This window comes from Oncorhynchus gorbuscha, linkage group LG07, assembly GCF_021184085.1.
Source record: "Oncorhynchus gorbuscha isolate QuinsamMale2020 ecotype Even-year linkage group LG07, OgorEven_v1.0, whole genome shotgun sequence".
NCBI lineage: Eukaryota > Metazoa > Chordata > Actinopteri > Salmoniformes > Salmonidae > Oncorhynchus > Oncorhynchus gorbuscha.
This window is the reverse complement of record NC_060179.1, coordinates 16,061,464-16,075,923: the sequence shown is the minus strand read 5'-3', so window position 1 is coordinate 16,075,923 and position 14,460 is coordinate 16,061,464. Positions and strand designations below refer to the sequence as shown.

General features: G+C 48.4%; 1 protein-coding gene across 2 annotated transcripts in view; it reads right to left on the bottom strand.

Annotated features, from left to right (window-relative positions):
• Positions 1 to 14,460, bottom strand: part of LOC124039126 (D(3) dopamine receptor-like) — a 50,836-nt gene that overhangs the window by 29,059 nt on the left and 7,317 nt on the right. For both annotated transcript variants that reach the window (XM_046355012.1, XM_046355013.1), the window contains exons 3-4: positions 3,638 to 3,973; positions 2,984 to 3,096 (exon numbers count right to left, since the gene is read on the bottom strand). In XM_046355012.1, the coding sequence (XP_046210968.1) occupies positions 2,984 to 3,096; positions 3,638 to 3,931 (407 nt within the window). In that variant the 5' untranslated portion in view covers positions 3,932 to 3,973. The remainder of the gene's footprint in view (positions 1 to 2,983; positions 3,097 to 3,637; positions 3,974 to 14,460) is intronic.

Here is a 14,460-nt window from a genome sequence, read left to right as displayed (position 1 = left end):
ACCAGCATCAGAAATTGCAGCCCAAGTAAATGCTTCACAGAGTTCAAATAACAGACATCTCAACATCAACTGTTCAGAGGAGACTGCGTGAATCAGGCCTTCATGGTCGAATTGCTGCAAAGAAACCACTACTAAAGGATACCAATAAAAAGAAGAGACTTGCTTGGGCCAAGAAACACAAGCAATGGACATTATTGGACCGGTGGAAATCGGTCCTTTGGTCTGATGAGTCGCAGAGTAGTTGAACGGATGATCTCTGCATGTGTGGTGCTGTTGGAAGACTGTTGGAAAAGCATTCCAGGTGAAGCTGGTTGAGAGAATGCCAAGAGTGTGCATAGCTGTCATCAAGGCAAAGGGTGGCTACTTTGAATAATCTCAAATATAAAATATATTTTGATTTGTTTAACACTTTTTTGGTTACTACATGATTCCATATGTGTTATTTCATAGTTTTGATGTCTTCAATGTTATTCTACAATGTAGAAAATAGTAAAAATAAAGAAAAACACTTGAATGAGTAAGTGTGTCCAAACTTTTGACTGGTACTGTGTATGCCCCCAGTTGCAGGGTAATTCTCTCTGGAAAAAAAAACATGATAATAATAAAGTTGCAATGTTTCCTGGGAGAGCAATGATAAATCATTGGGACCGTTGCTGTACTGCATCATTACAATACATACCGTGTACCCATGATGCACACTGGACATTCTCTCTCTCTCTCTCTCACACACACACACACACACACACACACACACACACACACACACACACACACACACACACACACACACACACACACACACACACACACACACACACACACACACACACACACACACACACACACACACACACACACACACACACACACACACACACACACACACACACACACTCCAATGTTCAAACGCCCACACACACACACGGCCGCACGCGTGCATACAAACATCCTTCACACCGAGGTGTTAATGATTCACCTGTCAGGACTAAGCTACTAATCAGTCTAAACAAACAAAACACACACACACACACCTACAGAGAATATCCTTCACACACACACACACACACACACACACACACACACACACACACACACACACACACACACACACACACACACACACACACACACACACACACACACACACACACACACACACTCCAATGTTCAAGCACCTGTCACTCTAAACAAACAAAACAAAACACACACACACCTACAGAGAATAACCATAAGCACTCTAAACAAAACAAAACAAAACACACACACACAGAGAATAACCATAAGCCTTCACTCTAAACAAAACAAAACACACACACACACACACACACACACACACACACACACACACACACACACACACACACACACACACACACACACACACACACACACACACACACACACACACACACACACACACACACACACACACACTACAATGTTCAAACGCCCACACACACACACGGCCGCACGCGCGCATACAAACATCCTTCACACACACACACACACACACACTCCAATGTTCAAACGCCCACACACACACACGGCCGCACGCGTGCATACAAACATCCTTCACACCAAGGTGTTAATGATTCACCTGTCAGGACTAAGCTACTAATCAGTCTAAACAAACAAAACATACACACACACACACCTACAGAGAATAACCATAAGCCTTCACTCTAAACAAAACAAAACAAAACACACACACACCTACAGAGAATAACCATAAGCCTTCACTCTAAACAAAACAAAACAAAACAAAAACACACACACACACACACACACACACACACACACACACACACACACACACACACACACACACACACACACACACACACACACACACACACACACACACACACACACACCTACAGAGAATAACCATACGCCTTCACTCTAAACAAACAAGCAAAACACACACACACACACAATGTATTCTGGCCACTGTTTTCCTATTTATTTGATGGTTAAAACTTCTTGCGAATCATCGCCTCAAACTAATTAGCATAACGCAGAGGACAATATCTTTGCAGTTTTGGAAACGTCAGAGTGTTTTCTATCCAAAGCTGTCAATTATATGCATTGTCGAGCATCTTGTCGTGACAAGATATCCCGTTTAAAACGGGAACGTTTTTTATCCAAAAATGAAAATACTGCCCCTAGAGTCGCAACGTTGTGCCCAACGCAATGTTGTGCCCAATGATCGTGTGGGTTCAGCCCCCACAGAGTTGTTAAATATGAACTAAGCAAATAAATAATGTACTTACCCATTGCACATCAACAGTACACGATTAAGTATTTGACAATATCATACAGCACGCTAACCTAGAGGGTACAGGCACCACCATACAGCACGCTAACCTAGAGGGCACAGGCACCTCCATACAGCACGCTAACCTAGAGGGCACAGGCACCTCCATACAGCACGCTAACCTAGAGGGCACAGGCACCTCCATACAGCACGCTAACCTAGAGGGTACAGGCACCTCCATACAGCACGCTAACCTAGAGGGCACAGGCACCTCCATACAGCACGCTAACCTAGAGGGTACAGGCACCTCCATACAGCACGCTAACCTAGAGGGCACAGGCACCTCCATACAGCACGCTAACCTAGAGGATACAGGCACCTCCATACAGCACGCTAACCTAGAGGGCACAGGCACCTCCATACAGCACGCTAACCTAGAGGATACAGGCACCTCCATACAGCACGCTAACCTAGAGGGCACAGGCACCTCCATACTGCAAACGCACATAACAAGGTGATCCGAGCCAGCAAATGTTTATGAATGCAATGTTTCTCGTGAGAGTGTTTAAAATCAAATATTTAAGGCACACACACCTCACTCCTACTGTATATGTCCATTTCAACACACTTTCAAAACAACAAAAAATAACGCACACACTATCTCTTGCACACACGCTCACAAACAAACGCACAGACGCACACACAGACACACAACTAGCCCCTTACCTGTCGATGCTGATAGCACACAGGTTGAGAATGCTGGCGGTACACATCATGACATCCAGGGTGACAAAGATGTTACAGTACATCCTGCTGAAGAGCCACGCCCCTCCGACCACCTGGACAGGAAACACAGGGTCACATGACACACAATCAAACAGCTTTATCATCAATATGAATCATCATCATTCATAAACACACACAACATCAAATATATGATTCTCTCTCTCTCTGTCTCTCTCCCTTCCACAATACAACATGATCGAGAAAAAAACCTCACACACAGTTCAATTATGCCCTCACATTCACACCCTTCACAAGGACAATTACACACTCCCAGTTCCAGCCCGCCTCAGCCAGGCAGATAGTGCTGCTCAGACAGGCCTTCCCTTTGTGCACTATAATATATGATAACAACTGTCTGACAGAGATGTGTTCTGAGCTGCATCGCCTGACTGCTGGATCTCCTGGTCTTAGATGGGAACACACACAATCACACCCATCCACATGCACCCTTCCTCTCCTTATGGGGTCCAGTCAAACCCCCCTATGTGATGCTCAGCTCCCTCCCTCCCCCAAACAACCCAGGTAGACCCGCACATTCAAATACCCTCCCTCCCCATCCCTGGTCCCCCCCCCCCCACCCAGGTGGACCCTCACCTCCAGGTAGACAGCCCAGGGCATGACCAGCGAGGCCACCAGCAGGTCAGCTACAGCCAGGCTCACCACCAGGTAGTTGGTGGTGGTCTGGAGGGACCTCTCTCGCACCACAGCCAGACACACCAGCACGTTGCCAAACATGATGGCCAGGATGAGCAGGGAATACAGCATGGCGTAGTAGTTACACTCTGTATCCTCCTCCCAACCACCAGAGGAATTCCCATGGAGGAGGTCTTCCCGAATCCCTTCCGAGTCATTCCAGAAGAAGCGTTCAGTGACGCGAAACATTGCCATGGAGACGTCTCGGTGACATGGGAGAGGGGCTGGGTGAGAGACCTGCATGGGAGAGAGGGACAGGGACGGAGCTGATCCCATTACAACCACTAAGAGAAAGCTCCATACACGTCATATGAGATGTCCTCCCCATAGAGAAACTCTGAGTCACATCACCATCTAATCTGATACATCGCCATGATCAAGATCTACCCTCAAAGGGCAGTTTATTAGGTACACCACTCTGTTCACGAAAAGGGTTGTTCCTACAGACGTGGCCGTGGCTTGCTATATAAAGCAGGCAGACAGGCATCGAGGAATTCAGTTACTGTTTGACTGAACGTTAGAATGGGCAAAACAAGTGACCTAAGCGGCTTTGAGCGTGGTATAACCGTTGGTGGCAGGCGTGCCAGATCCAGTATCTCAGAAACTGCGGCCTTCTGGGCTTTTCATGCATGACAGTGTCTAGTGTTTCCTGAGAATGGTGCGACAAACAAAAAAACATCCAGCCAGTAGCAGTCCTGTGGGCTTGTTGACGAGAGAGGTTTAAGGAGAATGGAAAGACTCATGCAAGCTAACAGGTGGGCCACAAACAGACAAATAATGGCACAATACAACAGTGGTCTGCAGAACGGCATCTTGGAACACACAACTCGGCAGTCCTTGTCACAGATGGGCTACTACAGCAGTCGACCACACCGGGTTCCACTCCTATCAGCTAAAAACAAGAAGAAGCGGCTCCAGTGGGCACAAGATCACCAACACTGGATCATTGAGGAATGGAAAAACATCACCTGGTCCAAGGAATCCTAGTTCCTGCTGCGTCATGCTGAGTCAGGATTTGGCGTAAGCAGCATGAGTCTTTGGCCCCATCTTACCTGGTGTCAACGGTGCAGGCTGTTGGCAGTGGAGTAATGGTGTGGGGAATGTTTCCTGGCACACATTAGGTCCCTTGATACCAATTGAGCAACGTTTCCATGCCCTGAGGAATTCAGGCTGTTCTGGAGGCAAAGGAGTGTACCTGGTAAAGTGGTCACTGAGTGTATATACGATATTGAATACACATAAGGTTGACGTTTGTTGTCTTAAGTCTTGTCCTGGAGGCAGAACTGAGCGATTTCCACAAAATAGGCCAGCTGCAAAGCCAAAATTGGCTATATCGTAAACATGTGCTTAATTTAAGGTCAGGCATTAGGGTTAGCTGTGTGATTAGGGTCTGGTTTAAAATGAGATGTTATAACTTTGTGCCCACTCTGCAGAGCTGCCTCCATCTCAAAAAATGCCACCCTGCACAAATATATGGCAACCATTCCCCATTCAGAACACACTATCCCTCTCTCACATCTGATATAAAGCCATCACATATGATAGTGTCACCTACACAATGATGCCAATGCAGCAAACACAAAACACAATACCCTCCAGAGAATGACAGGCCATGGTCAGAGGGAAGTACTCTCAGACTCCCAGGAGAAAGAAATCTTATCGTCTTAATGACAAAATAAATGACTTCTCAGTTTTTACAATAAAACGTTACTGTTGTTATTCACTTTATATTTCCAGCAGTTTAACAGCTTAATGTCAGAGATGTGTATTTGATGAAGGCTGGTCGAGGTTAAGAGGTTAAGTTATTGTTTTCTGCAGGACCACTGCAGCAGACACATAGTTGGTTGGCACCATCATCAATCTCATTTTATTGAAACTATTCACTTTTTAATTTAAAAAAAGAAGATTTCCCAATCATCCCCAACAGTCTTATTGCCTTTGGCCTGTTACGGTAAATCCTCGCCATCAGAGAGAGCTAATCACTCCCTCGATGGCGGTGTCTCTCTCTCTCTCTCTCTCTCTCTCTCTCAGCAAAATGGTAATGCCTACACCTGTGCAGTCCAAATACACATTCCAAGCATGAAGTACCTTTGTTGTACCTGGCCCAGTGGTAGGTAGATTAAGTTAACCTATAAAAACCTTTCAGCTATATTCATTTAACCTATCCAGACCTTTCAGATCAGCAGGGGGTGTGCACAAGGGCAGAAGAAAGAGAGTGGATTGGAAGTTGGAAACTTACAACTTGTCTCCTTCCTGGTGATGCCCCTTCAACCCTCCTCTTCCCTCATATTCCTTCCTCCTTTCCCCTCATATTCCTCCCTCCTCTCCCCTCATATTCTTCCCTCCTCTCCCCTCATATTGTTTCCTCTCCCCTCTAACCTTGTATTCTTTCCTCCCCTCCCTCGTATTCTTTCCTCCACAACTCTCCCCTCCCCTTGTAGTCTTCCCTCCCGTCGTATTCTTACCTCCTCTCCCCTCGTATTGTTTCCTCCTCTCCCCTCGTATTGTTTCCTCCTCTCCCCTCGTATTGTTTCCTCCTCTCCCCTCGTATTGTTTCCACCTCTCCCCTCGTATTGTTTCCTCCTCTCCCCTCGTATTGTTTCCTCCTCTCCCCTCTAACCTTGTATTCTTTCCTCCCCTCCCTCGTATTCTTTCCTCCACAACTCTCCCCTCCCCTTGTAGTCTTCCCTCCCGTCGTATTCTTACCTCCCCTCCCCTCGTATTGTTTCCTCCTCTCCCCTCGTATTGTTTCCTCCTCTCCCCTCGTATTGTTTCCTCCTCTCCCCTCGTATTGTTTCCTCCTCTCCCCTCGTATTGTTTCCTCCTCTCCCCTTGTATTGTTTCCTCCTCTCCCCCTGTATTGTTTCCTCCTCTCCCCTCGTATTGTTTCCTCCTCTCCCCTCGTATTGTTTCCTCCTCTCCCCTCGTATTGTTTCCTCCTCTCCCCTCGTATTGTTTCCTCCTCTCCCCTCGTATTGTTTCCTCCTCTCCTCTCGTATTGTTTCCTCCTCTCCCCTCGTATTGTTTCCTCCCCTCGTATTGTTTCCTCCTCTCCCCTCGTATTGTTTCCTCCCCTCGTATTGTTTCCTCCTCTCCCCTCGTATTGTTTCCTCCTCTCCCCTCGTATTGTTTCCTCCTCTCCCCTTGTATTGTTTCCTCCTCTCCCCTCGTATTGTTTCCTCCTCTCCCCTCGTATTGTTTCCTCCTATCCCCTCATGTTGTTCCCTCTCTCCCCTCGTATTGTTTCCTCCTCTCACCTCGTATTGTTTCCTCCCCTCGTATTGTTTCCTCCTCTCCCCTCGTATTGTTTCCTCCTCTCCCCTCATGTTGTTCCCTCTCTCCCCTCATATTGTTTCCTCCTCTCCCCTCGTATTGTTTCCTCCTCTCACCTCGTATTGTTTCCTCCCCTCATACTGTTTCCTCCTCTCCCCTCGTATTGTTTCCTCCCCTCGTATTGTTTCCTCCTCTCCCCTCGTATTGTTTCCTCCTCTCCCCTCATATTGTTTCCTCCTCTCCCCTTGTATTGTTTCCTCCCCTCGTATTGTTTCCTCCCCTCCCCTCGTATTGTTTCCTCCTCTCCCCTTATATTGTTTCCTCCTCTCCCCTTGTATTGTTTCCTCCTCTCCACTCGTATTGTTTCCTCCTCTCCACTCGTATTGTTTCCTCCTCTCCCCTTGTATTGTTTCCTCCTCTCCCCTCGTATTGTTTCCTCCTCTCCCCCTGTATTGTTTCCTCCTCTCCCCTTGTATTGTTTCCTCCTCTCCCCTCGTATTGTTTCCTCCTCTCCCCTTGTATTGGTTCCTCCTCTCCCCTCGTATTGTTTCCTCCCCTCGTATTGTTTCCTCCTCTCCCCTTGTATTGTTTCCTCCTCTCCCCTTGTATTGTTTCCTCCTCTCCCCTCGTATTGTTTCCTCCTCTCCCCTTGTATTGTTTCCTCCCCTCGTATTGTTTCCTCCTCTCCACTCGTATTGTTTCCTCCTCTCCCCTTGTATTGTTTCCTCCTCTTCCCTCATATTGTTTCCTCCTCTCCCCTTGTATTGTTTCCTCCCCTCATGTTGTTCCCTCTCTCCCCTCATATTGTTTCCTCCTCTCCCCTCGTATTGTTTCCTCCTCTCACCTCGTATTGTTTCCTCCCCTCATACTGTTTCCTCCTCTCCCCTCGTATTGTTTCCTCCCCTCGTATTGTTTCCTCCTCTCCCCTCGTATTGTTTCCTCCTCTCCCCTCATATTGTTTCCTCCTCTCCCCTTGTATTGTTTCCTCCCCTCGTATTGTTTCCTCCTCTCCCCTTGTATTGTTTCCTCCCCTCGTATTGTTTCCTCCTCTCCCCTCGTATTGTTTCCTCCTCTCCCCCTGTATTGTTTCCTCCTCTCCCCTTGTATTGTTTCCTCCTCTCCCCTCGTATTGTTTCCTCCTCTCCCCTTGTATTGTTTCCTCCTCTCCCCTTGTATTGTTTCCTCCTCTCCCCTCGTATTGTTTCCTCCTCTCCCCTTGTATTGTTTCCTCCTCTCCCCTCGTATTGTTTCCTCCCCTCGTATTGTTTCCTCCTCTCCCCTTGTATTGTTTCCTCCTCTCCCCTTGTATTGTTTCCTCCTCTCCCCTCGTATTGTTTCCTCCTCTCCCCTTGTATTGTTTCCTCCTCTCCCTTGTATTGTTTCCTCCCCTCGTATTGTTTCCTCCTCTCCACTCGTATTGTTTCCTCCTCTCCCTTGTATTGTTTCCTCCTCTCCCCTTGTATTGTTTCCTCCTCTCCCCTTGTATTGTTTCCTCCTCTCCCCTTTTATTGTTTCCTCCTCTCCCCTTGTATTGTTTCCTCCTCTCCCTTGTATTGTTTCCACCTCTCCCCTTGTATTGTTTCCTCCTCTCCCTCGTATTGTTTCCTCCTCTCCCCTCGTCCTCCTCGTATTGTTTCCTCCTCTCCCCTCGTATTGTTTCCTCCCCCTCGTATTGTTTCCTCCTCTCCCCTCGTATTGTTTCCTCCCCTCGTATTGTTTCCTCCTCTCCCCTCGTATTGTTTCCTCCTCTCCCCTCGTATTGTTTCCTTGTTTCCTCCTCTCCCCTCGTATTGTTTCCTCCTCTCCCCTCGTATTGTTTCCTCCTCGTATTGTTTCCTCCCCCCCTCGTATTGTTTCCTCCTCTCCCCTCGTAATTTTCCTCCTCTCCCCTCGTATTGTTTGTTTCCTCCTCTCCCCTCGTATTGTTTCCTCCTCTCCCCTCGTATTGTTTCCTCCTCTCCCTCGTATTGTTTCCTCCTCTCCCCTTGTATTGTTTCCTCCTCTCCCCTTGTATTGTTTCCTCCTCTCCACGTATTGTTTCCTCCTCTCCCCTTGTATTGTTTCCTCCTCTCCCTCGTATTGTTTCCTCCTCTCCCCTCGTATTGTTTCCTCCTCTCCCCTCGTATTGTTTCCTCCTCTCCCCTCGTATTGTTTCCTCCTCTCCCCTTGTATTGTTTCCTCCTCTCCCTCCTCTCCCTTGTATTGTTTCCTCCTCCCTCCCCTCGTATTGTTTCCTCCTCTCCCCCTCCTCTCCCCTTGTATTGTTTCCTCCTCTCCCCTCGTATTGTTTCCTCCTCTCCCCTTGTATTGTTTCCTCCCCTCGTATTGTTTCCTCCTCTCCACTCGTATTGTTTCCTCCTCTCCCCTTGTATTGTTTCCTCCTCTTCCCTCATATTGTTTCCTCCTCTCCCCTTGTATTGTTTCCTCCTCATGTTGTTCCCTCTCTCCCCTCATATTGTTTCCTCCTCTCCCCTCGTATTGTTTCCTCCTCTCACCTCGTATTGTTTCCTCCCCTCATACTGTTTCCTCCTCTCCCCTCGTATTGTTTCCTCCTCTCCTCCTCTCCCCTCGTATTGTTTCCTCCTCTCCCCTCATATTGTTTCCTCCTCTCCCCTTGTATTGTTTCCTCCCCTCGTATTGTTTCCTCCTCCCCTTGTATTGTTTCCTCCCCTCGTATTGTTTCCTCCTCTCCCCTCGTATTGTTTCCTCCTCTCCCCTGTATTGTTTCCTCCTCTCCCCTTGTATTGTTTCCTCCTCTCCCCTCGTATTGTTTCCTCCTCTCCCCTTGTATTGTTTCCTCCTCTCCCCTTGTATTGTTTCCTCCTCTCCCCTCGTATTGTTTCCTCCTCTCCCCTTGTATTGTTTCCTCCTCTCCCCTCGTATTGTTTCCTCCCCTCGTATTGTTTCCTCCTCTCCCCTTGTATTGTTTCCTCCTCTCCCCTTGTATTGTTTCCTCCTCTCCCCTCGTATTGTTTCCTCCTCTCCCCTTGTATTGTTTCCTCCTCTCCCTTGTATTGTTTCCTCCCCTCGTATTGTTTCCTCCTCTCCACTCGTATTGTTTCCTCCTCTCCCCTTGTATTGTTTCCTCCTCCCCCTTGTATTGTTTCCTCCTCCCCTTGTATTGTTTCCTCCTCTCCCCTTTTATTGTTTCCTCCTCTCCCCTTTTATTGTTTCCTCCTCTCCCCTTGTATTGTTTCCTCCTCTCCCCTTGTATTGTTTCCTCCTCTCCCCTCGTATTGTTTCCTCCTCTCCCCTCGTATTGTTTCCTCCCCCTCGTATTGTTTCCTCCTCTCCCCTCCCCTCGTATTGTTTCCTCCCCTCGTATTGTTTCCTCCTCTCCCCTCGTATTGTTTCCTCCCCTCGTATTGTTTCCTCCTCTCCCTCGTATTGTTTCCTCCTCTCCCCTCGTATTGTTTCCTCCCCCTCGTATTGTTTCCTCCTCTCCCCTCGTATTGTTTCCTCCTCTCCCCTCGTAATGTTTCCTCCCCTCGTATTGTTTCCTCCTCTCCCCTCGTATTGTTTCCTCCTCTCCCCTCGTATTGTTTCCTCCTCTCACCTCGTATTGTTTCCTCCTCTCACCTCGTATTGTTTCCTCCTCTCCCCTCGTATTGTTTCCTCCTCTCACCTCGTATTGTTTCCTCCTCTCACCTCGTATTGTTTCCTCCTCTCACCTCGTATTGTTTCCTCCCCTCGTATTGTTTCCTCCTCTCCCCTCATGTTGTTCCCTCCTCTCCCCTCGTATTGTTTCCTCCCCTCGTATTGTTTCCTCCTCTCCCCTCGTATTGTTTCCTCCTCTCCCCTCATGTTGTTCCCTCTCCCCTCATATTGTTTCCTCCTCTCCCCTCGTATTGTTTCCTCCTCTCCCCTCGTATTGTTTCCTCCTCTCCCCTTGTATTGTTTCCTCCTCTCCCCTTGTATTGTTTCCTCCTCTCCCCTCGTATTGTTTCCTCCTCTCCCCTTGTATTGTTTCCTCCTCTCCCCTCGTATTGTTTCCTCCCCTCGTATTGTTTCCTCCTCTCCCCTTGTATTGTTTCCTCCTCTCCCCTTGTATTGTTTCCTCCTCTCCCCTCGTATTGTTTCCTCCTCTCCCCTTGTATTGTTTCCTCCTCTCCCCTTGTATTGTTTCCTCCCCTCGTATTGTTTCCTCCTCTCCACTCGTATTGTTTCCTCCTCTCCCCTTGTATTGTTTCCTCCTCTCCCCTTGTATTGTTTCCTCCTCTCCCCTTGTATTGTTTCCTCCTCTCCCCTTTTATTGTTTCCTCCTCTCCCCTTGTATTGTTTCCTCCTCTCCCCTTGTATTGTTTCCACCTCTCCCCTTGTATTGTTTCCTCCTCTCCCCTCGTATTGTTTCCTCCTCTCCCCTCGTATTGTTTCCTCCTCTCCCCTTGTATTGTTTCCTCCTCTCCCCTCGTATTGTTTCCTCCCCTCGTATTGTTTCCTCCTCTCCCCTCGTATTGTTTCCTCCTCTCCCCTTGTATTGTTTCCTCCTCTCCCCTCGTATTGTTTCCTCCCCTCGTATTGTTTCCTCCTCTCCCCTCGTATTGTTTCCTCCCCTCGTATTGTTTCCTCCTCTCCCCTCGTATTGTTTCCTCCTCTCCCCTCGTATTGTTTCCTCCCCTCGTATTGTTTCCTCCTCTCCCCTCGTATTGTTTCCTCCTCTCCCCTCGTATTGTTTCCTCCCCTCGTATTGTTTCCTCCTCTCCCCTCGTATTGTTTCCTCCTCTCACCTCGTATTGTTTCCTCCTCTCACCTCGTATTGTTTCCTCCTCTCACCTCGTATTGTTTCCTCCTCTCACCTCGTATTGTTTCCTCCTCTCCCCTCGTATTGTTTCCTCCTCTCCCCTCATGTTGTTCCCTCCTCTCCCCTCGTATTGTTTCCTCCTCTCCCCTCGTATTGTTTCCTCCTCTCAACGTATTGTTTCCTCCCCTCGTATTGTTTCCTCCTCTCCCCTCGTATTGTTTCCTCCTCTCCCCTCATGTTGTTCCCTCTCCCCTCATATTGTTTCCTCCTCTCCCCTTGTATTGTTTCCTCCTCTCCCCTCGTATTGTTTCCTCCTCTCCCCTTGTATTGTTTCCTCCTCTCCCCTTGTATTGTTTCCTCCTCTCCCCTCGTATTGTTTCCTCCTCTCCCCTTGTATTGTTTCCTCCTCTCCCCTTGTATTGTTTCCTCCTCTCCCCTCGTATTGTTTCCTCCTCTCCCCTTGTATTGTTTCCTCCTCTCCCCTCGTATTGTTTCCTCCCCTCGTATTGTTTCCTCCTCTCCCCTTGTATTGTTTCCTCCTCTCCCCTTGTATTGTTTCCTCCTCTCCCCTCGTATTGTTTCCTCCTCTCCCCTTGTATTGTTTCCTCCTCTCCCCTTGTATTGTTTCCTCCCCTCGTATTGTTTCCTCCTCTCCACTCGTATTGTTTCCTCCTCTCCCCTTGTATTGTTTCCTCCTCTCCCCTTGTATTGTTTCCTCCTCTCCCCTTGTATTGTTTCCTCCTCTCCCCTTTTATTGTTTCCTCCTCTCCCCTTTTATTGTTTCCTCCTCTCCCCTTGTATTGTTTCCTCCTCTCCCCTTGTATTGTTTCCTCCTCTCCCCTTGTATTGTTTCCACCTCTCCCCTTGTATTGTTTCCTCCTCTCCCCTCGTATTGTTTCCTCCTCTCCCCTTGTATTGTTTCCTCCCCTTGTATTGTTTCCTCCTCTCCCCTTGTATTGTTTCCTCCTCTCCCCTCGTATTGTTTCCTCCCCTCGTATTGTTTCCTCCTCTCCCCTCGTATTGTTTCCTCCTCTCCCCTCGTATTGTTTCCTCCTCTCCCCTCGTATTGTTTCCTCCCCTCGTATTGTTTCCTCCTCTCCCCTCGTATTGTTTCCTCCTCTCCCCTCGTATTGTTTCCTCCCCTCGTATTGTTTCCTCCTCTCCCCTCGTATTGTTTCCTCCTCTCCCCTCGTATTGTTTCCTCCCCTCGTATTGTTTCCTCCTCTCCCCTCGTATTGTTTCCTCCTCTCCCCTCGTAATGTTTCCTCCCCTCGTATTGTTTCCTCCTCTCCCCTCGTATTGTTTCCTCCTCTCCCCTCGTATTGTTTCCTCCTCTCCCCTCGTATTGTTTCCTCCTCTCCCCTCGTATTGTTTCCTCCCCTCGTATTGTTTCCTCCTCTCCCCTCGTATTGTTTCCTCCTCTCCCTCGTAATGTTTCCTCCCCCTCGTATTGTTTCCTCCTCTCCCCTCGTATTGTTTCCTCCTCTCCCCTCGTATTGTTTCCTCCTCTCCCCTCGTATTGTTTCCTCCTCTCCCCTCGTATTGTTTCCTCCTCTCACCTCGTATTGTTTCCTCCCCTCATATTGTTTCCTCCTCTCCCCTCGTATTGTTTCCTCCCCTCGCATTGTTTACTCCTCTCCCCTCGTATTGTTTCCTCCTCTCCCCTCGTATTGTTTCCTCCTCTCCCCTCGTATTGTTTCCTCCCCTCGTATTGTTTCCTCCTCTCCCCTTGTATTGTTTCCTCCTCTCCTCTTGTATTGTTTCCTCCTCTCCCCTCGTATTGTTTCCTCCTCTCCCCTTGTATTGTTTCCTCCTCTCCCCTTGTATTGTTTCCTCCTCTCCCCTTGTATTGTTTCCTCCCCTCGTATTGTTTCCTCCTCTCCACTCGTATTGTTTCCTCCTCTCCCCTTGTATTGTTTCCTCCTCTCCCCTCGTATTGTTTCCACCTTTCCCCTTGTATTGTTTCCTCCTCTCCCCTCGTATTGTTTCCTCCTCTCCCCTCGTATTGTTTCCTCCTCTCCCCTTGTATTGTTTCCTCCTCTCCCCCTGTATTGTTTCCTCCTCTCCCCTCGTATTGTTTCCTCCTCTCCCCTCGTATTGTTTCCTCCTCTCCCCTCGTATTGTTTCCTCCTCTCCCCTCGTATTGTTTCCTCCTCTCCCCTCGTATTGTTTCCTCCTCTCCTCTCGTATTGTTTCCTCCTCTCCCCTCGTATTGTTTCCTCCCCTCGTATTGTTTCCTCCTCTCCCCTCGTATTGTTTCCTCCTCTCCCCTTGTATTGTATCCTCCTCTCCCCTCGTATTGTTTCCTCCCCTCGTATTGTTTCCTCCTCTCCCCTCATATTGTTTCCTCCTCTCCCCTTGTATTGTTTCCTCCTCTCCCCTCGTATTGTTTCCTCCTCTCCCCTCGTATTGTTTCCTCCCCTCGTATTGTTTCCTCCTCTCCCCTCGTATTGTTTCCTCCTCTCCCCTCGTATTGTATCCTCCTCTCCCCTCGTATTGTTTCCTCCTCTCCCCTCGTATTGTTTCCTCCTCTCCCCTCGTAATGTTTCCTCCCCTCGTATTGTTTCCTCCTCTCCCCTCGTAATGTTTCCTCCCCTCGTATTGTTTCCTCCTCTCCCCTTGTATTGTTTCCTCCTCTCCCCTCGTATTGTTTCCTCCTCTCCCCTCGTATTGTTTCCTCCTATCCCCTCATGTTGTTCCCTCTCTCCCC